This window comes from Pelobates fuscus, chromosome 3 (assembly GCF_036172605.1).
Source record: "Pelobates fuscus isolate aPelFus1 chromosome 3, aPelFus1.pri, whole genome shotgun sequence".
NCBI classification, from domain to species: domain Eukaryota; kingdom Metazoa; phylum Chordata; class Amphibia; order Anura; family Pelobatidae; genus Pelobates; species Pelobates fuscus.
In genome coordinates this window covers 42,831,615-42,856,445 of record NC_086319.1, presented here as the reverse complement: position 1 = coordinate 42,856,445, position 24,831 = coordinate 42,831,615, and the positions used below count along the sequence as shown (strand labels likewise).

At 35.7% G+C, this 24,831-nt stretch overlaps 1 protein-coding gene across 2 annotated transcripts in view; it reads left to right on the top strand.

Annotated features, from left to right (window-relative positions):
• The window catches only part of SYT1 (synaptotagmin 1), a 597,051-nt gene that overhangs the window by 505,791 nt on the left and 66,429 nt on the right, over positions 1-24,831 (top strand). For both annotated transcript variants that reach the window (XM_063446974.1, XM_063446973.1), the window contains exons 10-11: positions 2,748-2,915; positions 21,513-21,630. In XM_063446974.1, the coding sequence (XP_063303044.1) occupies positions 2,748-2,915; positions 21,513-21,630 (286 nt within the window). The remainder of the gene's footprint in view (positions 1-2,747; positions 2,916-21,512; positions 21,631-24,831) is intronic.

The following is a 24,831-nucleotide window of genomic DNA, read 5'->3' as shown; positions in this document are numbered from 1 at the left end:
TTATAACAAGTAAAAGATGAAGAATAGAATGAGGGCTCCTTACCCTTAAAATATGAAATAATGATTATATATTAAAGTGAAAATTCTAAGTGAATTTCAAATTTAAGGCACAAGTAGCTTAATGAAACACATAGTTGACTTAGACATTTTTTCCAGTTAATCTATATTGACAACATATTAACTTTATTTATTAACATTAGTGAACCCTGAACGTATTTTCTTGAAATATTATTCACCAGCAGGCTTAGTAAAACAATGGCATTCCGTGTACAGTGTGAATTGTACAAGCATCAACACTGTCTTCAAAGTTGAACTCGTATTTTTATTTTCCTAAAAAAATGCTTTCTTCCAGGCTTATTGAGCTATCTCATCCCTTTTGTTGCTCGTCTTCTTCTTCTCCAATATATATCTAAGAAAGTTCAAGGTTATTCTGCAAGCAGGAGAGCACACAAAGCTGAAAGTAATTTCTCCCCAACAGACAGTATTTCATTTTGTTTGCAAAGCTATTACTATCTACCCGTACAAAGACATTGACTCCCTGGCATAAGACCATTTACTAACTGAGAGGAGATTCATTTGTATGCATACTTGGACACTAACATGCGTACACTGAATTTCAAGAAAAGACATTGGGGTCTGTTCACTAAACCAGAAAATATGAAGAAACTGCAAATTTTAAGATAAAAATAACTGAACTGAAAAAAAAATACTTAAATTCTGCTATTTTCGTAGCTCAGCTATTTTGAGCTACATTTTGCTGTTCCTTGTCAATTCCACACATTTTTCATTCCCATTGAACTTTCAGGTCAAGCTTTCCAATATCCATGCATAACTTGCTCTTTATGAATCTATTATGGCTACATTTTTATTTTCAAGGTATTTATTGTTTTACTTGTTTTCTGATGTTGCACATAATTTTTTTTTACTATATATATATATATCCATATGTAGTTCATTTGTATTTCTTGGAGTGTTTTTCACAGTGCTGGACTGGTTATGCGCACATATAATAAAGCAACATTAATAGATGAGGCATACTCAGATGAGCCATACCATTAGCTGCAGTGGAAACACAGTATATGACATTGTCCTCGTAAAAAATGTTTTAGAAGTAAGATGCATATCTCAAAACATAAAATGATGACTTGAGCCCTTAATTTATTACTTATTTCAATAATACCAAAAAACGAGTCATTACTGGAACAGCAGTGACTCATGGGAATTAATATACTGTATCATAACATGAAAATTTCTATAAAATGACATTTCTGTAGTTTGTGACGAAGAGTAAAAATTTAATTACTCAAGGGTACACAGAGGTTGATAGACACTTTCATATAGAACAATAATCTGCACAGGTTAGGTAGGAGTATGTTATACAGGCCCAAGGCTAGAGCGGGGCTGGGACTACCCAATCATCTGATGTATTTCTTTATGATGCAATTAGCCCAGATGGTCATGTGGCATGTACCTGTGGGTGAGAGACGGTGGGTGAAACTAGAAATACAATTTACGGGCTCTGATCTAACTAAGCAGAGTGTCGAGGTATACTGACTTCGTAACATTATAAGATAAGGTTAGGCATAGATTCATACTAAAGTTAAAGCCCGTTGCCCATGACCCCACTGTTGAGAATTAGGGATTTCCCACCTGGGATGACCCAATTGGTATATGGCAACTTTTTTTTATTGTAGATGTATATTCACTTATGGGTGGACAAAAAAATGGTCAGTTTCCACTTCCTTAAGGAGAGGCATGAACTAAACAGTCGGGCCATCTTCTATATCTGCAAATCAGTGACTTTGCCCATAGAGGGGACTTTATGAAAGTTAAGGGGCACCTCTAACTTTTTTTAAGAATTGTGCACCAAGGAAAATATATTAAGGGTCTAATTTATGAAATATACATAAATATTTGCTCACAACCATCTGTGTGGGGCCCACCAAGATAAGAAGACCAGTGGGAGCAGGAGATGAAAAGTTGGAAGCAGCGGTCAAAGTGTTGGTATGTGTGGTCTCCCAAGAAACAATTTACAAAATTTTATTTAGATGGCACACTACCCCAGTACAGTTGCACAAAATGGGAAAGATTATGTCAGATGAGTGCCCGAGACTCTGTGGGCACAGAGGATCCTACCTGTATATGTGATGGTCCTGCCCGGCCCTATGGAGGATTTTGAAGGTGATCAGAAAGCTACTGGGAATGATTTTCCATAGACCATATGACCTTGACCCATGGTTATTCCTCCTATCCAAGCCTCTGGAGGGTCTCACTAGAAGAGAACAAAAGTTATATAATAGGATCACGCTAGCTGCTAGATTGTATTGGCAGCGAGTTGGTTAAAGACAACAGCCCTGCCAGTCAGTAAGGTTAGGACAAAATTAGAAGAAAACCATTTGATGGACCAGTAAACATCGACACTTCTTAACTCACTCCATTAATTCTCCAAGGTCTGGGAGCCATAGCACAAATACAAAAACACTCTGCAGACTTTTTGCAGGGCTGTGGTGGGTGCTTCTTTCTTCTCCTATATGAGGTTCATGCACATTTTTGTTTTTGTTCCTTCAACTGTGCTGCATGATAAGTAAATAGAGTACTATCTATCTAGACATCTATCAGCTGACTGCAATATAAACTCAGATCGCAGGCCTTGATGTGAACCACAGTATGTGTTATGTTCAATGTTATCTTGTCACTTTCAATGCTCAGACAAAAATGAAACACATGTATTTCTTTTCATTTTATAGGTACCCTACGCCGAGCTGGGTGGAAAAACATTAGTGATGACAGTATATGACTTTGATCGATTTTCCAAACATGACGTCATTGGGGAAGTGAAAGTACCTATGAACACAGTAGACTTTGGTCATGTTACTGAAGAATGGCGGGACCTTGTGAGTGCTGAAAAAGAAGAGGTAGGAGAGTTTATGGCATTGCTAATTTTGATTTTCTTTTGTTTTTCTAAGAGAAAAATCTAATGATAAAATGACCATCACATGCTATTCTACATATTAACAGGCTTTTCTTCTGATTAAAAAAAAATAGTAGAAAAAAAAGCATCAGTTTTGTTGGTGGAAGAGTTTAGGTTACAAATATCCAAAGATCAAATTACTGCAGGAGTTTCTAAATATCTTTGACTTTTAAAAAGGGTTCCAATAATACACATTTTTATTTTCCAAAAAAAAAAAATCTGAAATAAGTATTAAATATTTATTTAATGCTCAAAAAGAGATTTGATTATTATTTATTTGACAAATAAATCAATATTGTGCCTCCACTGAACCTTCTGCAATCTTTTTTTTTTTAATTTATAAAAATACGTTTTATTACAATAAAGTTTTCTTTTGAGAGGCATGCATTTAGAAGATCCCATGAAATCATCTAAAAAAATATCTATTTTAATGGAATCAATTATAAACACACACACACACATGTATTACGGGAAAATAATGTCATTGAGGAGTTCTGGTGATATCAGCCAAAAGGATGACCCCTGCTGTGTAGTGTAGTGACTATTATTTAGTGTTAATGTTTAGTGTTAGTATGTAGAAAGGTTGATTTCAAATAAAATCTACAAAAAAAAGAGGGAAAAAACAAAGCAATTAAATTAAATTTGATATCTCCTATGAATAACTTGCAATAATTACAATTAGAATATTAAAAAAGTGCTGCAAATTAAAGCTTTATGAAGAGTATTCAGATAATGGATATAGAGCTCCCAATAGTTAAAAAGTCAAAAACTTTATAAGAAGGCTTCACATGATAAACCAATTTAGATTGACAGAATGCTAAACTAGGTTTATCAGGAGATATCCAGGCACAAAGGATGGTGTTCCTTGCAGCTGCCAAAACATATTGTGTTTAGCCCCATCGTTGTATCTCCTATATTGTGTTTTAGCCCGATCTTTGTATCTCCTATATTGTGTTTTAGCCCGATCTTTGTATCTCATATATTGTGTTTAGCCCAATCGCTCTATCTCCTATATTGTGTTTTAGCCCGATCTTTGCATCTCATATATTGTGTTTTAGCCCGATCCTTCTCTCTCATATATTGTGTTTTAGCCCGAACGTACTATCTCATATATGGTGCTTTTGCCTGATCCTTGTATCTTATATATTGTATTTTAGCTAGATCGGTCTATCTAATTTATATTGTGTTTGAGCCCGATCGCTCTATCTCATATATTGGGTTTTATCCTGACCGCTCTAGCTCATATATTGCGTTTTAGCCCAATCCTTTTATCTCATATATTGTGTTTTAGCCCGATCATTCTACCTCATATATTGTGTTTTAGCCCGATCGTACTCTCATATATTGTGTTGTAACCCGATCATTGTATCTCATAAATTGTGTTTTAGCCCAATTCTTCGATCTCATATATTGTTTTAGCCCGATTGCTCTATCTCATATATTGTGTTTTAGCCCGATCGTACTCTCATATATTGTGTTTTAGCCAGATCGCTTTATTTCACAAGGTTAAATAAATAAATAAAACAAATATTGAACATTTAATTAGGAGTTTCTTTGCATTTAGCAGCATTTATAATGCACAAGGATCTCAGACTAAACATTATTACTGTTAACGCAATGCAGTAGTGAATACAGTTCTATTCTAGATATATATATATGCTTTTTATTTGGTCATTATAGCTTAAGCATGTTATATCATATTTGACGTTCCACTGTAAAAGTAAGTTTTTATTCACTCACACATACACTGATTTACCATCTATCTACCTATATCATATAGATTTCTATTTTTGTCAACGTTCTTACTATCTCGTTCCAGTAAGAACGTTGACAAAAATATGAATCTATATGATATACACTGCTCAAAAAAATAAAGGGAACACAAACTTAAACAACACAATGTAACTCCAAGTCAATCACACTTCAGTGAAATCAAACTGTCCACTTAGGAAGCAACACTGAGTGACAATCAATTTCACATGCTATTGTGCAAATGGGATAGACAACAGGTGGAGATTATAGGCAATTAGCAAGACACCCCCAATAAAGGAGTGGTTCTGCAAGTGGTGACCATAGACCACTTCTCAGCTCCTATGCTTCCTGGCTGATGTTTTGGTCACTTTTGAATGCTGACGGTGCTTTCACTCTAGTGGTAGCATGAGACGGAGTCTACAACCCACACAAGTGGCTCAGGTAATGCAGCTCATCCAAGATGGCACATCAATGCGAACTGTGGCAAGAAGGTTTGCTGTGTCTGTCAGCATAGTGTCCAGAGCATGGAGGCGCTACCAGCAGACAGGCCAGTACATCAGGAGACGTGGAGGAGGCCGTAGAAGGGCAACAACCCAGCATCAGGACCGCTACCTCTGCCTTTGTGCAAGGAGAAACAGGAGGAGCACTGCCAGAGCCCTGCAAAATGACCTCCAGCAGGCCACAAATGTGCATGTGTCTGCTCAAATGGTCAGAAACAGACTACATGAGGGCCCGGGGTCCACAGGTGGGGGTTGTGCTTACAGCCCAACACCGTGCAGGACATTTGGCATTTGCCAGAAAACACCAAGATTGGCAAATTCGCCACTGGCGCCCTGTGCTCTTCACAGATAAAAGCAGGTTCCCACTGATCACATGTGACAGACGTGGCAGAGTCTGGAGATGCCGTGGAGAACATTCTGCTGCCTGCAACATCCTGCAGCATGACCGGTTCAGCAGTGGGTTAGTAATGGTGTGGGGTGGCATTTCTTTGGGGGGCCGCACAGCCCTCCATGTGCTCACCAGAGGTAGCCTGACTGCCATTAGGTACCGAGATGAGATCCTCAGACCCCTTGTGAGACCATATACTGGTGCGTTGGCCCTGGGTTCCTCCTAATGCAAGACAATGCTAGACCTCATGTGGCTGGAGTGTGTCAGCAGTTCCTGCAAGACGAAGTCATTGATGCTATGGACTGGCCCGCCCGTTCCCCAGACCTGAATCCAATTGAGCACATCTGGGACATCATGTCTCGCTCCATCCACCAACGTCACGTTGCACCACAGTCTGTCCAGGAGTTGGCAGATGCTTTAGTCCAGGTCTGGGAGGAGATCCCTCAGGAGACCATCCGCCACCTCATCAGGAGCATGTACATTCGTTGTAGGGAGGTCATACAGGCACGTGGAGGCCACACACACTACAGATCCTCATTTTAACTTGTTTTAAGGACATTACATCAAAGTTGGATCAGCCTGTAGTGTATTTTTCCACTTTAATTTTGAGTGTGACTTCAAATCCAGACCTCCATGGGTTGAAAAATGTGATTTCCATTTTTTTAATTTTGAGTAATTTTGTTGTCAGCACATTCAACTATGTAAAGAACAAAGTATTTCAGAAGAATATTTAATTAATGCCTTTATTTTTTTGAGCAGTTTAGATGGATAGATGGTAAATCAGTTCATGGGAAGCATACATATCTATGGAACACACAATATCCATTTTGGCATCTCACTGTGCCTGAGACTTCCTATGAATACTTAAAAAAATTCAACTAAAAAGCAGTTGTATTCTTCTTTGTAATTCTACTTTATTTTCATACCTGCTGCTTTTATTCATACGTTTTCACTCCAAAAACACTTGAATTTAACTGGAATAGATACTACTCATTCAATTCTCTGTGATCATCCTTCCCTTCTCGGTAAAATGGATTGGCAAACCATTCTCTGAATTGCTCAAAACACGGTAGTGCAGATGGATGTATTTTATCTAATAAAAATGGGCACACAAACTGGGAAGAAAAATCTTTCTAAAGGAGTGCTCTCAGTATCAATTGTTTTAAAGATAATGTATTTTTTTTTAAAAAAGAAAGCATATGAAACATACACTTAAAAAGTGTAATATAAAAATAAAGTGATTTTTTTTTAGTTAAACATAAGAAAAAGGCAATTCACCATATATTTTATTACTAGTTTTATTTAAATGTTTATAGTATACTTAAAAAATATATGGGATGGAAGATCCATCAAAGCTCACTATTAACACATTTATATACGAGTTTAATTAGATTAATATAGTGCTTATTTTTGCCTTTTTTTTTTTTTTTAAATAAGCCTGGGAATTTGTCATGGTTTTGGGCTACGCATGTATGAACTGGATGGATGAATTTTTTTTTTTTTTTTTTAAACAAATATTTAAATAGAACTTTTGTTCTTGTAGATGAGCACACGTTTCATTACATTTTTTCTATTTTCTTTGTTTTTTGTTTTTTGTTAACCTCCATTGTTATCAAATGCATTAAAGCTTGTCTGTTAGTAGAGTAATATAGATGCTTTTCAATGCAATATACTCTGATGTCCAAAAAATGCTAAATTAGTATTATTGAAAAAAAGCATAGAACAATAATGTATTGATGCTTACCATAAATGTAATTACCTTACTATAGTGCGTAGCAGTATTACATTTAGTAGTTATCTTCCAAGATTAGTGCTAGAGAATGGAAAATATCCCTTAGTTTGCCTCCTAAAACTAATTTCAAGCTAGAAATAATGCATTGGAATTGAGGAGACTATTGCTGTAATAAGTAATAGTTAGTAACTAAATATTAAAGAAAAAACATGAATACATTTCCATTTTCCTGGCTATCAACGGCAGCATTGCACATAGGCCTATGGGCAATAACAAATAAAAAAACAAATAGAAATAGAGGGGTCAAGAATTGAGTATGTGAACAAAAATCAATTTTATTAGGGTCACTGAGCAGCTTGTAATAAAACCTTGTAACCAAAGTGAACAGCACAAGAAATTGTAAAATCCAATTGAAAATACTCCATGAAACTATAAAGGAAAGATTAAATGGCTGTGCAGTAAATATTCTGCTTTTTTATGGTGCTGATTTATCTGCATTTTTTTTTTTTATTTGCACTTTTCTCACTTTTAATATTTTTGAATAAGCTTTCTGAATGATTTAATATTTTTCTATCTATATCTATCTGTCTGTCTATGTTTTAAAATAATGTTATATGTTGAAAATTAATATAATATTATAGTATTTTGATATATTTGATATATTGATACATTTTATAATCATTTCAACATTTTTGTCAAAAATATTACCGAATGGAAAAATAATATCCAAATATTATTATATACCCATATTTCATTGGGGTATAAGTAAGGAGTTATAGATCCTGTGTAGGAGCTTTATCAACATTACTATAACGTCACTATATACTGTCTATACAGTTTCCCCATAATGTGTTCTTTTGGCACAGATAGCAAATACAATACGTAGCTCACCTACTTTGCCTGAAGGCTGACTTCTGGAAGTCTGATGAGACCATAATTCAGTTTCTGGATGGATGCTCAGACACAGTTCTGTCAGCAAAAGTATCATCTTCCACGCATTGACTATACTATACCTTTATAAAAACCTTGAATGGCTGAAGTGAATCATAAAGAGGAGACAACTGTGAAATCTATTAAAATATAATGTTATTTGATCAAACAATCTTTTAAATAATTTTCAACTAATTAATATCAAATATGCCATATTTTATAATATTTCATTTTAAATATGAAGCTACAATATATATATTTCTAAAAACAAAGAGGGAGGTGCAGCGCCTGGAATGTCCTTGGAGTGCTTGGATTGTGTATATATAACCAGACAAAAGAGACCCTGGATTTGGTGACCTAGCTGCCCTTTTGACTGTACCAGTACTGGACAAGCGCTGAATATCCTCTTGCTTTAAATATATATATATATATATATATATATATCCTGATGATATGTCCTGATGAAAGTTCTTATTAAGAGCTGAAACGTTGACTACTTGGATTTACTAGAATAAAGAAGAACTTACTTATAATAACCTGGAGTGCCGGTATTTTTGTATGGGATTATATATTATGTGACCAGAGCACCAGGTACCAAATCGTTTTAGTTGGAGTGCAAGAGCTTTGCATATATATTTTATATATATATATATATATATATATATATATATATATATATAGAGAGAGAGAGAGAGCTTCCTGATCTGTGAAAGTAATTTTGAAGTAAAATGTATTTAATTGTCATCACTCTTATATAATCAGTTATATTTCATGTCTGCAAGCTAATACCATGGGACAGATATACTAATATGTGACAATCATACAAACAAACTGTCTTCCATTCCAATAGTTTTCTAAAGACCCTATGTACTAAAGATCAATAGCCGATACTGCTGCTTCATAAAATAAAAAAATCCTACAAAATATTCAAATGTTTTTCTCCTTATTGTTTTTAGTGTATTTTTCTGCAGTAAAGAAATGTCAATCATTTTCAAAACTGTTGTTTCAAAGCAACTTGCTTAGAAATAGTTTCTAACTTGAAACAAGGTATGTGAACTATCAGAATTCATAAATTCCAGGTGCAAACTGTCCATCAAAAACATATTCTGACTTCCTTTATGCCTGTCCTAGCAACTCATTTTTTTCCAGGGTAGCTTTTTTTCCACATGAGCAATAGCATTGTATATTCCCATTCCCCATCATAATAGGACACAGATTACCATCCAAAGCATACAATAGTCACATTAACTCGGTGTAATCATGGAAGAGCTGTGCAGTTTAACACCGTGCAACATCTCGTAATATATAAAAGAAAACAGCTTCTGCATACATTATGTTTCCGCTCAATGTTTAATTCATTCATGAAAAAGCTTCTTTGACAAGCTATAGTTAATAAGTTTTCCATGCTGTCAAAAGTAATAATATTAAGATTCTGTTCTGAGTTAAATTAATTTTGTTTTGTGCAATGGCCCACATAAACGTGAGTGACATTTAGAAATATGATCAGGCAGAAGCCAAGAAGCCAAGTTGCAAAATGAAATGAGTTGGATCATTAGAGCATAGCAGCCAGCTGTAGGCATTAGAGGTAAGAGGTAGCGAGCACTAAAATACTATTCCTGGGAGATTTTCCTTTTTTGTTTCATTTCAAAGAACTCTCTTCTACCTTTTTTCTTGTTTTCGTTTCCCTTTTTAGTCCTGAGCACTTCCTTTGAACCTAAACACGTGATGTTTGACACTATGACCCCTATTCTCAAATGAAAGAGCATTTCTTCAATGTCTAATCTCTGATTTAAAGTGTTTTCAACCATAGCCTTTTAACGTTTTTGAGAGACAGATGATTTTATGGTCTTTTCAACTAATCACAATAAAGTAGCATTTTCATAAAGCCCAGATTATAGTGTTTATATCTGAAGCACCTTCAACCTTCTGCCAAACAGAAACACTTTGCTCACATATAGTTAGGATGAAGATATTTGTAAATGGCATGGATTGGTGAAAGCATTGTATATCTCATGTTGCTTTCACTCTCTGTTACAGATAATGTCAAAGTAAAATTTGTTGATAATGTCCATGTCCATTTGTTGTCCAATCTTTGAACAAAGCTAACTCTATGGAAAGTTGGGTTGAGAAATAATTGTTTTATAGTACTTTTATAGTACTCTATAACAAGTTGAATTGAAACATAATTATGTTTTGTAGCAGACTTACTGTCTGTCTCTTTGTTTGTGCATCTGTCCGTGTATCTGTTTGTAAGTCTATTTACCTCATGGGTACACAGGTATAGTAGATTGCATATCTTAACTAAATAGCATTAGTGTGTTTGCAAGATTGGGTCTACAATATTTTTCAATACAGCCACATCCTCTATGCTTTGTCAAAGGTGAAAAAGAGTAGGACTTTGGGGTCAAGTATAGAGGTCTAAAAATATTCAAAAACACCCATCTGGGAAATTATATCTGAAGAATCTCTCTAGATCAGGCTTTCACAAACTCCAGATGTTGCTGAACTACAACTCCCATGATTCTCAGCCTACCTATTTCATTCATAGAATCATGGGAGTTGTAGTTCAAGAACATCTGGCCGGAGTTTGAGGAAGCCCGCTCTAGATAGTCCCAAGAGATATGGTCAAAGGCCTTATCTGCATCACAGTTGAAAATCAAGTTGTCATATTTCTTTTGAGAAATGATAGATAATATTACAGACCTTTCTGACAGTAAATATGGAATGGTCAAACCAGATAGTATACAGTAAAAAACAGGAGTAATCTTTCAAACTGTAAAATATACCAGGGAGAGTAATATGTTCACACTCTCTGGGATAGAATTAAGCAGTTCCTTAAGTTCAATTGAAAATATAAGGATGCCTCTCTCAGTTACAGATGTAGGCAATACTATACATGTTAATGCTTAGAGTGGATTCCAAGTTGGAGAGTTGGAGGGGGATAATGAAGTAGCACACATAGTCAATGACAAAATGCATCCATAATGCCTTCTGCTTCACTGGTAGATTATCCTGAGCTCCCGAAGTGCTGCTCTTAGTGTATGAGTATGTTATAGCTTACTACATTGAAGTAGCTTCTTAGAGCCATGCTCACTCTTCCAAGAATGGATTTTGGACTGAAACTAAATGTCAGTTTGCTCTGAGAAGAGCTGTGTTTTTTCAGTTGATGTATTCACAGGCCAGGGTGCAGAAATTAATTAAGATCCCACAGGTCCCTAGACAGGTGACCGACTTAGGGCTCCCTTCATTCTTTACACTGGGCCCTAGTCAGCCATCTAAGGCCACATTATGGTTAATCTTGCATTGCAAAGGTAAAGGTTTTGCATAGTTAGGAACCTTATTTTAGTAGATGGCGATGGATTTATGCAAATCATTCAGGGAGCTTTTAAAACGCTGGCCATATTTGTTGATTAATTTCCCTGAAAGACCTTCTCTGTTTTTTGGGGGTTTTGTTGACTTATTTTATACCAATATTTACTGTGCTATTGCTATATTTAGTGCATTTTAAGGTACATTCCTTGCCACTCTATATGTATATGCACCAAAATTGTTGACTTTAGACTATTGTTTCTCAGATGTTTGGAGAAACTGTGCTTTGAGAATTGAGTTTGCTGGAGGAATACAATATCTGACTGACAATATCAAAGAACAAAGAATCACTTTAATGGACTATTCAGACATTTTATATTTATAGAAATAGCCTTTAAAAAAAAGATTTGGATGCCTTTCTTGCCCAAAACAAGATATACAGGGCTATAATCATTTTACATTCTTATTTAAAACACTGACATTTCTAGGGCATTGATTTAATTTGCATGATTAAGTACATGTGGATCACCTAACTGATAAACCCAATTAGTGAACATCTAAAGACACCTATGAATATGATATCCTGCGGTGTTATGTCCATATTTTTATGGAACTACAGAGTAGAAATCAAGATATAAGTCAAAGTAGTTGATGCTTACAGATGTGTGATCGGCATACTAAAGACATGATAATTCATTTCTTTTTGTTTGTTTCTATTTCTAAGCAACTGGGTCACTAGAAGGGCCAAGAGCCTACTGTGTTTTGCCGGTTGAATTTTCAGAGATATTTAATTAAGCATAAAAAAAAAAGCTAATCTCTTTCATGTTATGCTTTTGAGAATGACTGTATAGATATGTCATGCTCCTATGATCACCAGCTGCTCATTGGGCAATGGAAAAAATACGTTGAGGGGACCAGTTATATCAGAAATACGTTACAGGATACAACTTTTGTTATTGTTCCTTATAATTACATAAATTCATTTCAAATACTACAAAGAGTCTGAGAATAAAGTTACTAATAAAAAACTGTTAAATAGCCAATAACATTTAAAGTTATAGAACATTTTCCCCTGCATTGTATAATGTAGCTTGCAGTCTATGTAGACTCCAAACAGTGTCTTGTAATTCTATTTAATTGATAAAGGGGCATTAAAGATGACACTGACAACAACAACTTCTTCTCTGAGCATTGAATGGAAGTTATTTTAATCATGTTCAGGGAGACCAGGTCCACCATGTTTTCAAAGACATTCATCCCATATACATATTGATAGGAGGACATTAAAATGGTAGTCCTATAGAATGTAGAATTTATAAGAAGGTGTATAAGATTAAATAATTAGGCAAAGAACAATCCTGCAGAATGGGAATGACATATACTGCATGGCAACCCATTTAATGCGTTTTAACAAATGTGACAAAATTATATGTGTCCCTGTAAACATGGTGGGTCTTGTCACCCTGATCGCATTCTTAACCCCTTAACACCGCAGCCAAATGTACAAGTTGTGAACGAAACAAAACGTAAACAAAACCTGGCATTTGCGCTATATGTCTGTCCAACCGTAATTCACCTCTTTCATATTAAATGCACCCCCCCTTATTATATATCATTTTATTCAGGGGAAACAGGGCTTTCATTTAATATCAAATATTTAGCTATGAAACATAATTTAATATGAAAAAAATGGGACAAAATAAGATTTGTTTTGATTTTTTTCATTCTACATGACATTTTAACTGTCAATGTCATAATACTGTTTGCTTTTACTGCAATAAAACACACATATTTGTATTCAGCAAAGTATCACGTGTAAAACAGTACCCCCTATGTACAGGTTTTATGGTGTTTTGGGAAGTTACAGGGTCAAATATAGCGTGTTACATTTGAAATTGAAATTCGCCAGATTGGTTACGTTGCCTTTGAGACTGTATAGTAGCCCAGGAAATAAATTTACACCCATAATGGCATACCATTTGCAATAGTAGACGACCCAAGGTATTGCAAATAAGCGATGTCCAGTCTTTTTTAGTAGCCATTTGGTCACAAACACTGGCCAAAGTTAGCGTTCGTATTTGTTTGTGTGTGAAAAATGCAAAAAACGCCAATTTTGGCCAGTGTTTGTGACTAAGTGGCTACTAAAAAAGACTGGACATACCCCATTTGCAATACCTTTGGTTGTCTACTATTGCAAATGGTATGCCATCATAGGGGTAATTTTCATTCTTGGGCTACCATAGGGTCATAAAGGCAACGTAAGCAATCTGGCGAATTTTAATGTGAAAAAAATTAAACACAAGCCTTATATTTGACGCTGTAATTTTTGAAAACACCATAAAACCTGTACATGAGGGGTACTGTTGTACTCAGGAGACTTCGCTGAACACAAATATTTGTGTTTCAAAACAGTAAAAAGTATTGCAGCAATAATATCGTCCCTGTAAGTGCTGTTTGTGCGTGAAAAATGCAAAAAACGTCACTTTTACTGGCGATATCATGGTTGTAATACATTTTACTGTTTTGAAACACTAATATTTGTGTTCAGCGAAGTCTCCCGAGTAAAACAGTACCCCCCATGTACAGGTTTTATGGTGTCTTGGAAAGTTATAGGGTTAAATATAGTGCTAGCAAATTAATTTCCCTATACTTTCGGCATGGGTGGTCAGGCAGGTCCCGCTAATTGTAATTAATTAGGATACCTAATTATGTAAAATTATTACATAAATATATGTGTAGAATTAATATATGTATATATATACATATGTGTATATATACGTATATATATATATTTTTTTTTTAATATTTTTATTTATATATAGGTATATATATAGTGATATATACGTATATATTTATGTATATAGATATATATATTATTTCGTTCTACGTGTATTTTGATATAAATATATATATATTAATATCACAATACAGTTAGAACGAAATAAAACACATCTATATATTTTTTAATATTTTATTTTTAATTATTTATTTTATTTTATTTTTTTACGTATTTACATATTTATTTTTTTTATATTATTTATAAATATATATATAACAATAATTATATATATATTTAATCAGTATCAGTCTACGTGTAATTTGATATTAATATATATATATAATTATATATATATATTAATATTAAAATACACCTAGACGGTGTATGTGTGTGTATGTATATGTGTATATATATACTTAGATCATATATATATAATATATATATATATGATCTAAGTATAAATTTTTTTTTTTACACTTTTAACATTATTTTTATTTTATTTTCAGCCAGCAGGGGGACCAACTGTCATTACAGTTGGTCCCGCTGCTGGCAATGCCTGAGCCAGCTATCCCGGCCATGTGATTGTGAGGTCCTCGCAAGGACCTCACTCTCACATGACCGGGAGGCACCGGAGGAGGAAGATGTGCCGCGGGGGGGCTCCCTGGGAGTCCCCCCAACCGCGATCGCCGGCGTGGGACCGCCGGCGACCGGGTAAGTTACTAAAAACCGGAGGGCGTACTATTACGTCCGGCGGCGTTTAGAGCCGCTTTTAAAAGGACGTAATAGTACGCCCTCCGGACTTAAGGGGTTAAAGGGATTATCTATGTAAAATGTAACCATGTTAACCATGTTTTTTTTTACTAGATTATGTAATTAATATACATGTTTTAATAAATATTTAACTCACTTTTGTTGCCAACGGTTTACACATTAATGGCTGTATGTTGAGTTATTTTGAGGGGCCAGCAAATGTACACTGTTATACAGTCTGTACACTTACTACTTTACATTGTAGCAGAGTGTCATTTCTTCAGTGTTGTCACATGAAAATATATAATAAAATATTTACAAAAATGTGAGGGGTGTACTCACTTTTGTGAGATACTGTATATGGAAGTTCAAATAGTGTTGCTAATGAAATGCACGGACTGGCCATCAAGCAAACTGGATGGTGGCAATATCTTATGTCAGTCCCTATGGATCAGGAACTATACACACCAACCTTATTTTGTACCTTCACAGGCGGGAGAAGAAAAACATCTTTCTCACCATCCCAGTGCACCTTACTGCAGGAGAGGGAGGATCTGGGAGGCTTCCAAACCTGCACCTCCTCTTGTTGCAAAGTATTTCTCCCCTATGCAAACACTAGCTCCAGTGTAGACACACACTGCCCAACCTACACACAGAATATCCCCTATATACACTCTGATCCACCAAGCAAACACTAGATCCCCGTACAGGCACATACTAGATCCCTTGCACACAAACTCATACTCTCTACAGCCCCTACTAACTCATTAAATCCCCTATACACACACATATACTACAGCCCCTGTGCACACATTTGCTATCCACTCTACACAATATACTCCCTATACACACTCTACTGCACCCATAAGCACATACTTTTGATTCCTACACCACAAACACAACACAACTGAAACAAACCTAGTTACACAAAATGCCACACCATAAACAGTTACTCTACACACCTGCAATTCCACAAGCAGCCTCCAAACACATGTACAATACTTTTTCCTGGCCCTTTTGTCTTCTGGTATCTGGTATGGAGACAAGCAAATGCAGTGTGTGTCATTAAATTTGCTTGTGCTTCATGTCTCTGTGTGTGGGTCTTCCTGAAAGAGTATTAAACTAATATGCTCACTTTGGGGTGAGTGCTTGTCATTGGAGTTGGCACAACATGCCCCCTCTCTGATGAAGCTGATTAATGCTTGGGTTGATTATATTCATTAGCCATTTCACTTGATTGCTAGATTTCCACCTTTGCTCTTTCTGGGGCTGTCCACCTAAACAATGTTTTGCTACATCAGAGATGTGGTATCCCAAATTACACTTCATTTGTTTTGTTTATTGATGTGCTAGAATGGAATTATTTTTCTGTTTTATACTTAAGCTGTGGAATGCTACATTTGTGGCATGAATGTTTAGGTTCATCATGTTATACTCACCTTACTATACTTGTCCATAATATATAACCTATGTATTGGTTATACAACATCTGTATTTTCTATCTTGAACTGTTACTTTTTTTTAACTCAGTAAAACTACTGACTAAAAACATTTTTTCAAAATAATTTATAGTCTACTATCTTTTATAAAAAGATTGCTATATGATATCTCACAGAGGTCACAGTAAAAATGTCCCTAGCTGGTCTTACTGGACAGCCACCTCAAAGTCACAGTTTGAGCAATTATGGTGCAAACCCAAAAAGATGTCTTGGAGGTGGCTAATATTAGAAACAAAATAAGTGGCATACTAAGGGGAATTTGACTTCACTATTGATTTATCTCCAAGATTGTAAGCTCATTTGAGCATGGCTATCTTCATTTCTTGTGATTGTCAACTTTATTTTGTCTGTCACTTACTTGCTGTTATATATCCCTATTGTATAATTCTAAAGCGCGGCAGCGTATTCTGGCCCTGTATAAAAATAACTACAGACGAAAGGAAGTAAATAATATTGCCTTTGTGTACCCAGAGCAAAAACAAGTATATAACCTTATCAAAAACATAAAAAACTAAAATATACATACAAATATAATTATTTTAAATATCCTTTTCAACAACATATTTACAGGTAAATGTGAATAATGACACTGAAGATAGCCTATTTAAAATACTAAATGTATTAAACAGACCTTTTTTCATTACACCTTTTTATTTGTAGCAGGCATATCATAACACTGTTGTTGAAAATTTATGATAGAAATTATAAAAATATCTAATATCTCTTTAATGTTCTTAAGGATGGGGTTAATGTTTTATCTGAGAACCACACTGTAGGAACCTTCAAAAACTACGTTAAAAATCCCATGTAATGATCAAAGTAATTTAACCACATACATTATTTATTTACAGGGCAGAAATAAGTTCATATGATAGTATCCACCAGTTACATATGTGAGATAATTAGGCCACCAGAGACATTTTATTCCGCACATCATAACATTTTAGAATTCAATGAGCCCTATAACTTACTTCTTTGCAACTTCTTGCAGTTTTGTCCTGTGGGAAAGTTACTTATCTACTACAGGATGAAAAACTAGTTAATTAAGAAAAGACAATTAAGTGACTGGTAAAGTGGAATGTATGCTGCATACATAGTTGGGGTTCTTGGCAAAATAGCATCAACATCTCCAAGAACAAGTCTATTTCTGGAATTATTTTTGCAGTTGTCAAATACCTACTGATTTATGATGGGGAATATTTTGTGACAACTTGATGCATGTTATCATAAACAGAATGGTCATATTTTCACCTCTAGAAATCAGTCCTGCCGGTGCTTAACCCTTGATTGCCAGAGATACAAGCCGATCTGCAGTAACGAATGATTTTATTATTATTCTCAAATTAATTTTATAGTTAAGGTCAGGTTTCCATGAATTCTAAGACGGAACCTGGACATGCATGACTTATCTTGGCATGACTTATCTTGTCTAAGATTTGTGAAAGTTACATTTTTCACGCATTCTGTCATTAGTTCAGCCTCTCTTTTATTAGACATATTTCGAGAGAGTCTGTCGAGACAGGAACATTCTTGATTCTCTCTCTCTCTACAGCTCCACACCTGTGGTATATGGTTAATGGAAGAGGGTCACACTCCGGAAGCACCAATCGCTCAGTCTTTCTTCCATTACTAACATGCTAGGAGTGTGGTATGTGTAAAGAGAAATATAATGCCACACCTGTATAACATGATATGTCTGCCATTTAAGCAGCCAGATAATGTTTTCAAATCACATGTAGGTTTGGATACCCTACCCACCACATTTTCTGGGACACATATCATTTACACAAATTGATTGACAACATACAGAAAGTGCTGCCCTGAAGTATATAGAAACCAAATGGGGCAGGTAGTAAATAAGGTGATAACCCAATCAGGAATGTTGCAGCACATACATCATCCATAATACAGTACAGCATTTTCATGTGGTGCCAATCTACATGATGACATTATGTGTGTCCTAGAAAACATGGTGGATATGCAAGCCTGCATATAGGGACATTATAAGGTGGTAAAAAGAGCAGGTGCATCAGCCTCAAGGTATATGTTCCCTCCCTCATATAGTGACGTAAGTGCCACTGAAACCCCCACCCACAAAAACACTGTGCGGGACCGCTCTACATATGATTCCTAAAAGTGCCACTGTCGCATTTGAGGTGTTATTTGACTCTATTTTCACTTTATTTCACAAGTATTACAGCAGACTTGGGGACTAACAATGAAAGGGAACCTAAATTAGACTCAGTGTTTTTCAGGACCCACTTGTGGATAGAGCCCCCCTATTCCTTTCCGAAACACATCTGCCCCTATTGAACAGTGTAGCCAACATGGAATTTTATATTCCTCGAGTAACACCAGTCCCAGCAGAGGTTGAGAGAGACAGACAGAGAAAATTAACACAGTGAATGTAATTGAGAAATTCTGGTGATATTAGAAGCCATATGACCAGGTGGAGGTGGAATTGCTTTTGGATATCACTATAATTCTTAAGAACCATTATTTCCACTAACACATATGTGAATATGTTGCATTACGAAATATATATGTTTTTGCGTGCAAATATATATATTGAAAATAAATTCAAGATTTACTGAGCAGTAATGAGAAGTTCAAAACATGCATGTTTGCCAAGAGCGTTGTCCAGCAGATAACATGTTGTCATTGTATCTAGATGAATTGTCAATGTATAGTTGTATTTCCTATTTTGTATTATATAGTGATGGCTGTGCAGACAGCAGTATAATAGACCTAGCTAAGGAAACAATATCAGCTGAACTCTTCTAGATGCTATTAAATGGATTTAACATTTTTGCTGACTGTGTACTAGTTTTTTAAAGCATGATATATAATTGTAGTGACTTATACAGTGCGTGAATTCTGTAGATAAGGCACTTGTCTGCTAGTGTTGTCTAGAATTAATAAAATGGGTCTGAGTTGCATTTTCTATTCTGGAAAATATCTGTAGTTTTAGGTTTTCTAATCTTCCTGAATTTTGTGTTCATCTGCTGTTTCCACACCATGTGTTGCTTCCATACCAAACACATTAATGCTGATGTCTCATTAGCAGAGACACTTTGTTTTAGTCAGACGTGGTAGAAATTGCTGATCGGGCTTTTATTAACGTAGTAGAATTTTAATACACGCGTTTCAGAGAATTTACACTGTTGTATAAAGAAAAGAGAAAATAAAATTCATCAGATTAATTAGAAACTAAACCAATGATAGCTCATCTTGGCAATCCAGATGTTTTTGAATTACTTCTCATATGAGACTCGCTCAGACTTAAAGGAACACTATAGCATTAGGAATACACAAGTGAATTCCTAAAGCTATAGTGCTCTGTCATATGTTTAGGTCCCTTGAACTCTCCCGTAAGGAGTTAAAAAAAAAAAAAGGTATTATTGACCTTTTCTCCTTCACAGCACCTGTTTCCGTGCTGCCATTTTGCCTCCTTGGCTGAGATCATTAATATTGATGATTTCAACCAATACAATGCTTTCCCATAGGAAAGCACTGGGAGGCTGGTGCACACTTGAGGCAAAATGCAGCATTGCGCTAATCTGATGGCTTCTGTAAGATCATATGATTGAAATAGTTTTACTATGCTATTTCGTGAGAAGCATCTCCAGTGACTCAGGTCACTAGTGGCCTTTAAATCCTGCAATAGTTATCACTGAAGGGGACAAAAGTAGAGATTAAGCGGTTTGGCTGCCTATAGTGTCCCTTTGAAAACAGAACAGCTTTTTTACACAAGCAAATAAGTAACTAAAGGTTAGCTCTAAGTTGCTCCATATTTTTTACATTCTGTACATTCTACTATTGAACTTATAGTGAATGTCTATCTGTCCTATCATAGTCAGCACATAACATGTGAATACATGTTACCTGCACAGTTCTGTATATGCATGTACACATCTGTTTCATGCATGCATTTATACGTTTCTGCAAATATCAAAGCACAAGCATTATTGCAAATGGGAAGTATACCAGTGTTTGATTATTTATACATTTTAAAGTCTATGATACTGTTTTAAGTGCTATTGTTAACAAACTCCCAAGCACATCCTTCAATATTCCACTATAGAATGGTGGTCAGAACAATTCTTTTGGTCACATAACATATCTGTGCATCACATTTGATTATATTTGTATCTATGATGAATTTTAAGGGCACTTGACAGCAAAATTACCACGTATTTAAAAATTGCCCGTCATCATTTTAATCAATTAATAGCTATTGTTATTATCACACTTCTGTGAAATGACCCATATGTGTTGCTAATCTGACAAATCTACTTACTACCTGCTGGAAAATTAAGTATAAAAATGTATGTCGACATCTTCTTAGTCTTTTTTGGAAAACATTAAGCTTAATTTTTCTTTTTTTTTATAATTACTAAAAGTAAATTATCTCATATCAGGAAACAAACTGTGAATATTGGTTCAAGAGTAATAAGCTCAACGCTACAAACCCGTCAAAGAGACCTTAAGGTAAAACAAGGTCGGCTCCTGTTTCAAATTATTACAAAGCAATTTAGCAGAAAATGGTTCCAAAATGGTCACATAATAAAATTAAAGTGTCATAGGTGAAAAAGCTGAGTTCAAAGCTCATAGTTCATGGAGATTATGTCACATTTGTGAAGTATGGATTTCCATGAAATATAATTACCAATCAAAGAAAACACCAAAGGAGCATGGTTTTTGAACGATGTGGTAGGCTGAATAGAATTGTGTATGCAACAAAGAAATAAATACAAGAGAAGAGAAAAAAACAACAACTTTTCCTTTCGAAATCAATCTAAAATTGGAAATGTGTTTACAAAGAATGCTTTATATATCACTGTTAAAAACTGCATTATTTTCAACATCCTCGTTGATTTATCTCTTGCTTTGTTTGCACAGCAAGAGAAACTGGGTGACATCTGCTTCTCCCTCCGTTATGTACCAACGGCTGGCAAACTGACAGTTGTTATTCTTGAGGCGAAGAACCTAAAAAAGATGGATGTTGGTGGTTTATCAGGTAAGTGGCTTGGTTGCTATATATAATTAAGAATGTTTAATTTAAATTCACGAGTGAGTCGAAACCTATTAAGAAGACTTGAAAAGAAATGCATTATCTTTCTACGCAATGATGTTGATGGCCATGATTGCTTTCCAATAAGAGCTGAAAGCACTAAGCAAAACATTTGAGAATTTTCTGACTTTGGTCATTATATACCAAAGATGGCTTCCTACATTGTTATCTTTCAAACATCTGTCATGGTTAGCAATAAAGAATCTTTGAATATGAGGTGGGGCTATTTCATTTTGACGAGGAGATAGATGTGCAGGTGGTTATATGGTCGACATTGATCTTTTCCCCATTGGAACAATATGGAGTTTGTCCTTGAGAAAATGGTTGATGCTTCCAGTACCTCTTGTATTATTCATTGTTTTATTTCCGTGACAATAATTTCTATGACAATATCTGTCCATGGTGGTAAAATAACTTTTGTTTGTTTTGATTCTATATTTCTACAGCTATATGCTAATGACTATTATTTTGTATGTGACATTGGCATACATTGGTTTCTTTGTGGAACCACACAGCTACTAATGTTTATTATACTGTGCTAATCTTTCCGTAAGTTTTGTCTCTCTAATGTTTAAAATATTTTAGTTTCCTAGGTGACTAACACTCCAGGAGTAGCAGATCTAGATATGATTCCTAAGCTATTGTGTTTATTGATATCTCTGTTGTGTATGTTTGAACCACAGTGCTTTACTAATATAAGACCGAGAGCATCATATTACCCATAAGCCTTAGGGCACTTTTAGACTGTTGTTTCCTTCTTTGTTATCAGTGGCAGCGGAAAATACAGAAACCTTTGCTTAAACATATTATGTTTCTGTTTTAACTTTTATTTTGTGTTATTTAACTGACTGATACTACGGTTTTGACTTTGGAGATACCCCACTACTTAACCGATATTTGTCTTATTAGTTTTCCAACTTTTGCTAAAATAATTATAATTTTGTATTTTATGCATTAAAGAGTAAGACTTGAATGGTTAGATTAAATGTTTTTATTATCATGGCATTGATATTAGTAATGTTGAAAATGCTAAGACATTTAGCAGTCAGTAGTGCCTCGTTTAATATATAGGAGTTATATATGAAGGCAACCCACTTCATTTTTTATTCTTTAGATTCTTTAATTATTACAGTATTCTAAAGATTTGAATTTATCACAATGCAGAACCTGTTTAAGAATGTGTTGTATTATTAAAGTGTCCTGTAATAGAAAATGTAGAACATGTGAAATAATTCATGCAGCCACTAGAAGGTGACTAGGATGTTTCAGACAACACTTGTTTTCATTCTGATGAATAGTGATGTACCGAACTGTCCACCGGCGAACAGTTCCCGGCGAACTTAGCGTGTTCGCGTTCGCCACGGCGGGCGGACACATGCGCAGTTCGATCCGCCCCCTATTCGTCATCATTGGGCAAACTTTGACCCTGTGCCTCTCGGTCAGCAGACACATTCCAGCCAATCAGCAGCACTCCCTCCCTTCCACACCCTCCAACCTCCCTCCCAGCATCCATTTTCGATTCATTCGGAAGATGCATGCTTAGTGAGAGGAGGGAAAGTTTAGCTGCTGCTGATTAGATAGGGAAATTGATAGCTAGGCTAGGGTATTCAGTGTCCACTACAATCCTGAAGGACTCATCTGATCTCTGCTGTAAGGACAGCACCCCAAAAAGCCCTTTTTAGGGCTATAACATCAGGCTGCTTTTTTTTTTTTCCTGTGTAATGTAATTGCAGGTGCCTGCCTGCCAGCTTCTGTGTGAGGTTCACATTGGATACTGTGCCTACTTGCCCAGTGCCACCACTCATATCTGTTTTAACAATAGGTTAAGCTTTACATTTAAAATAAATATTTTTTTTCACTGTAATAGAAGAGCAGTTGCCTGCCTGCCAGCTTCTGTGTGAGGTTCACATTGGATACTGTGCCCACTTGCCCAGTGCCACCACTCATATCTGTTTTAACAATTGGATAAGCTTTAGATTTAAAATAAATAATTTGTTTTCATTGTAATAGAAGAGCAGTTGCCTGCCTGCCAGCTTCTGTGTGAGGTTCACATTGGATACTGTGCCTACTTGCCCAGTGCCACCACTCATATCTGTTTTAACAATTGGTTAAGCTTTACATTTAAAATAAATATTTTTTTTACACTGTAATAGAAGAGCAGTTGCCTGCCTGCCAGCTTCTGTGTGAGGTTCACATTGGATACTGTGCCCACTTGCCCAGTGCCACCACTCATATCTGTTTTAACAATTGGTTAAGCTTTAGATTTAAAATAAATAATTTGTTTTCACTGTAATAGAAGAGCAGTTGCCTGCCTGCCAGCTTCTGTGTCAGGTTGGATGCCTTGCCCATTTGCACAGTCAGTGCCACCACTCATATCTGTTTTAACAATTGGTTAAGCTTTAGATTTTAAATAAATATTTTTTTTCACTGTAATAGAAGAGTAGTTGCCTGCCTGCCAGCTTCTGTGTGAGGTTCACATTGGATACTGTGCCTACTTGCCCAGTGCCACCACTCATATCTGTTTTAACAATAGCTTAAGCTTTAGATTTTAAAGAAATCATTTTTTTTCACTGTAATAGAAGAGCAGTTGCCTGCCTGCCAGCTTCTGTGTCAGGTTGGATGCCTTGCCCATTTGCACAGTCAGTGCCACCACTCATATCTGTTTTAACAATTGCTTAAGCTTTAGATTTTAAAGAAATCATTTTTTTTCACTGTAATAGAAGATCAGTTAGTTGTCTGCAAGCGTCTGGGTGTCAGGCCTACTTCAGCGTGTGCTCTGCAGACCTGTGCCAGCGTACTTTGACAGTTGCCAATCATATCTGGTGTCTCTTTAGTGTGCTTTTACAAAGAAAAAAGGTTTCCAGTGTAAGCTAATAGCAGCCAGTCAGTGTCCTTCAAGCGGCTCTGTCAGGCCTTCCTTCAGCGTGTGCCCTACACAACCCTGCCAGCGTACTTTGACAGTTGCCACTCATATCTGGTGTCTCTATAGCGTGCTTTTACAACCAAAATTTTGTTTCCACTGTAATAGAAGAGCAGTTGCCTACCTGCCAGCTTCTGTGTGAGGTTCACATTGGATACTGTGCCTACTTGCCCAGTGCCACCACTCATATCTGTTTTAACAATAGGTTAAGCTTTACATTTAAAACT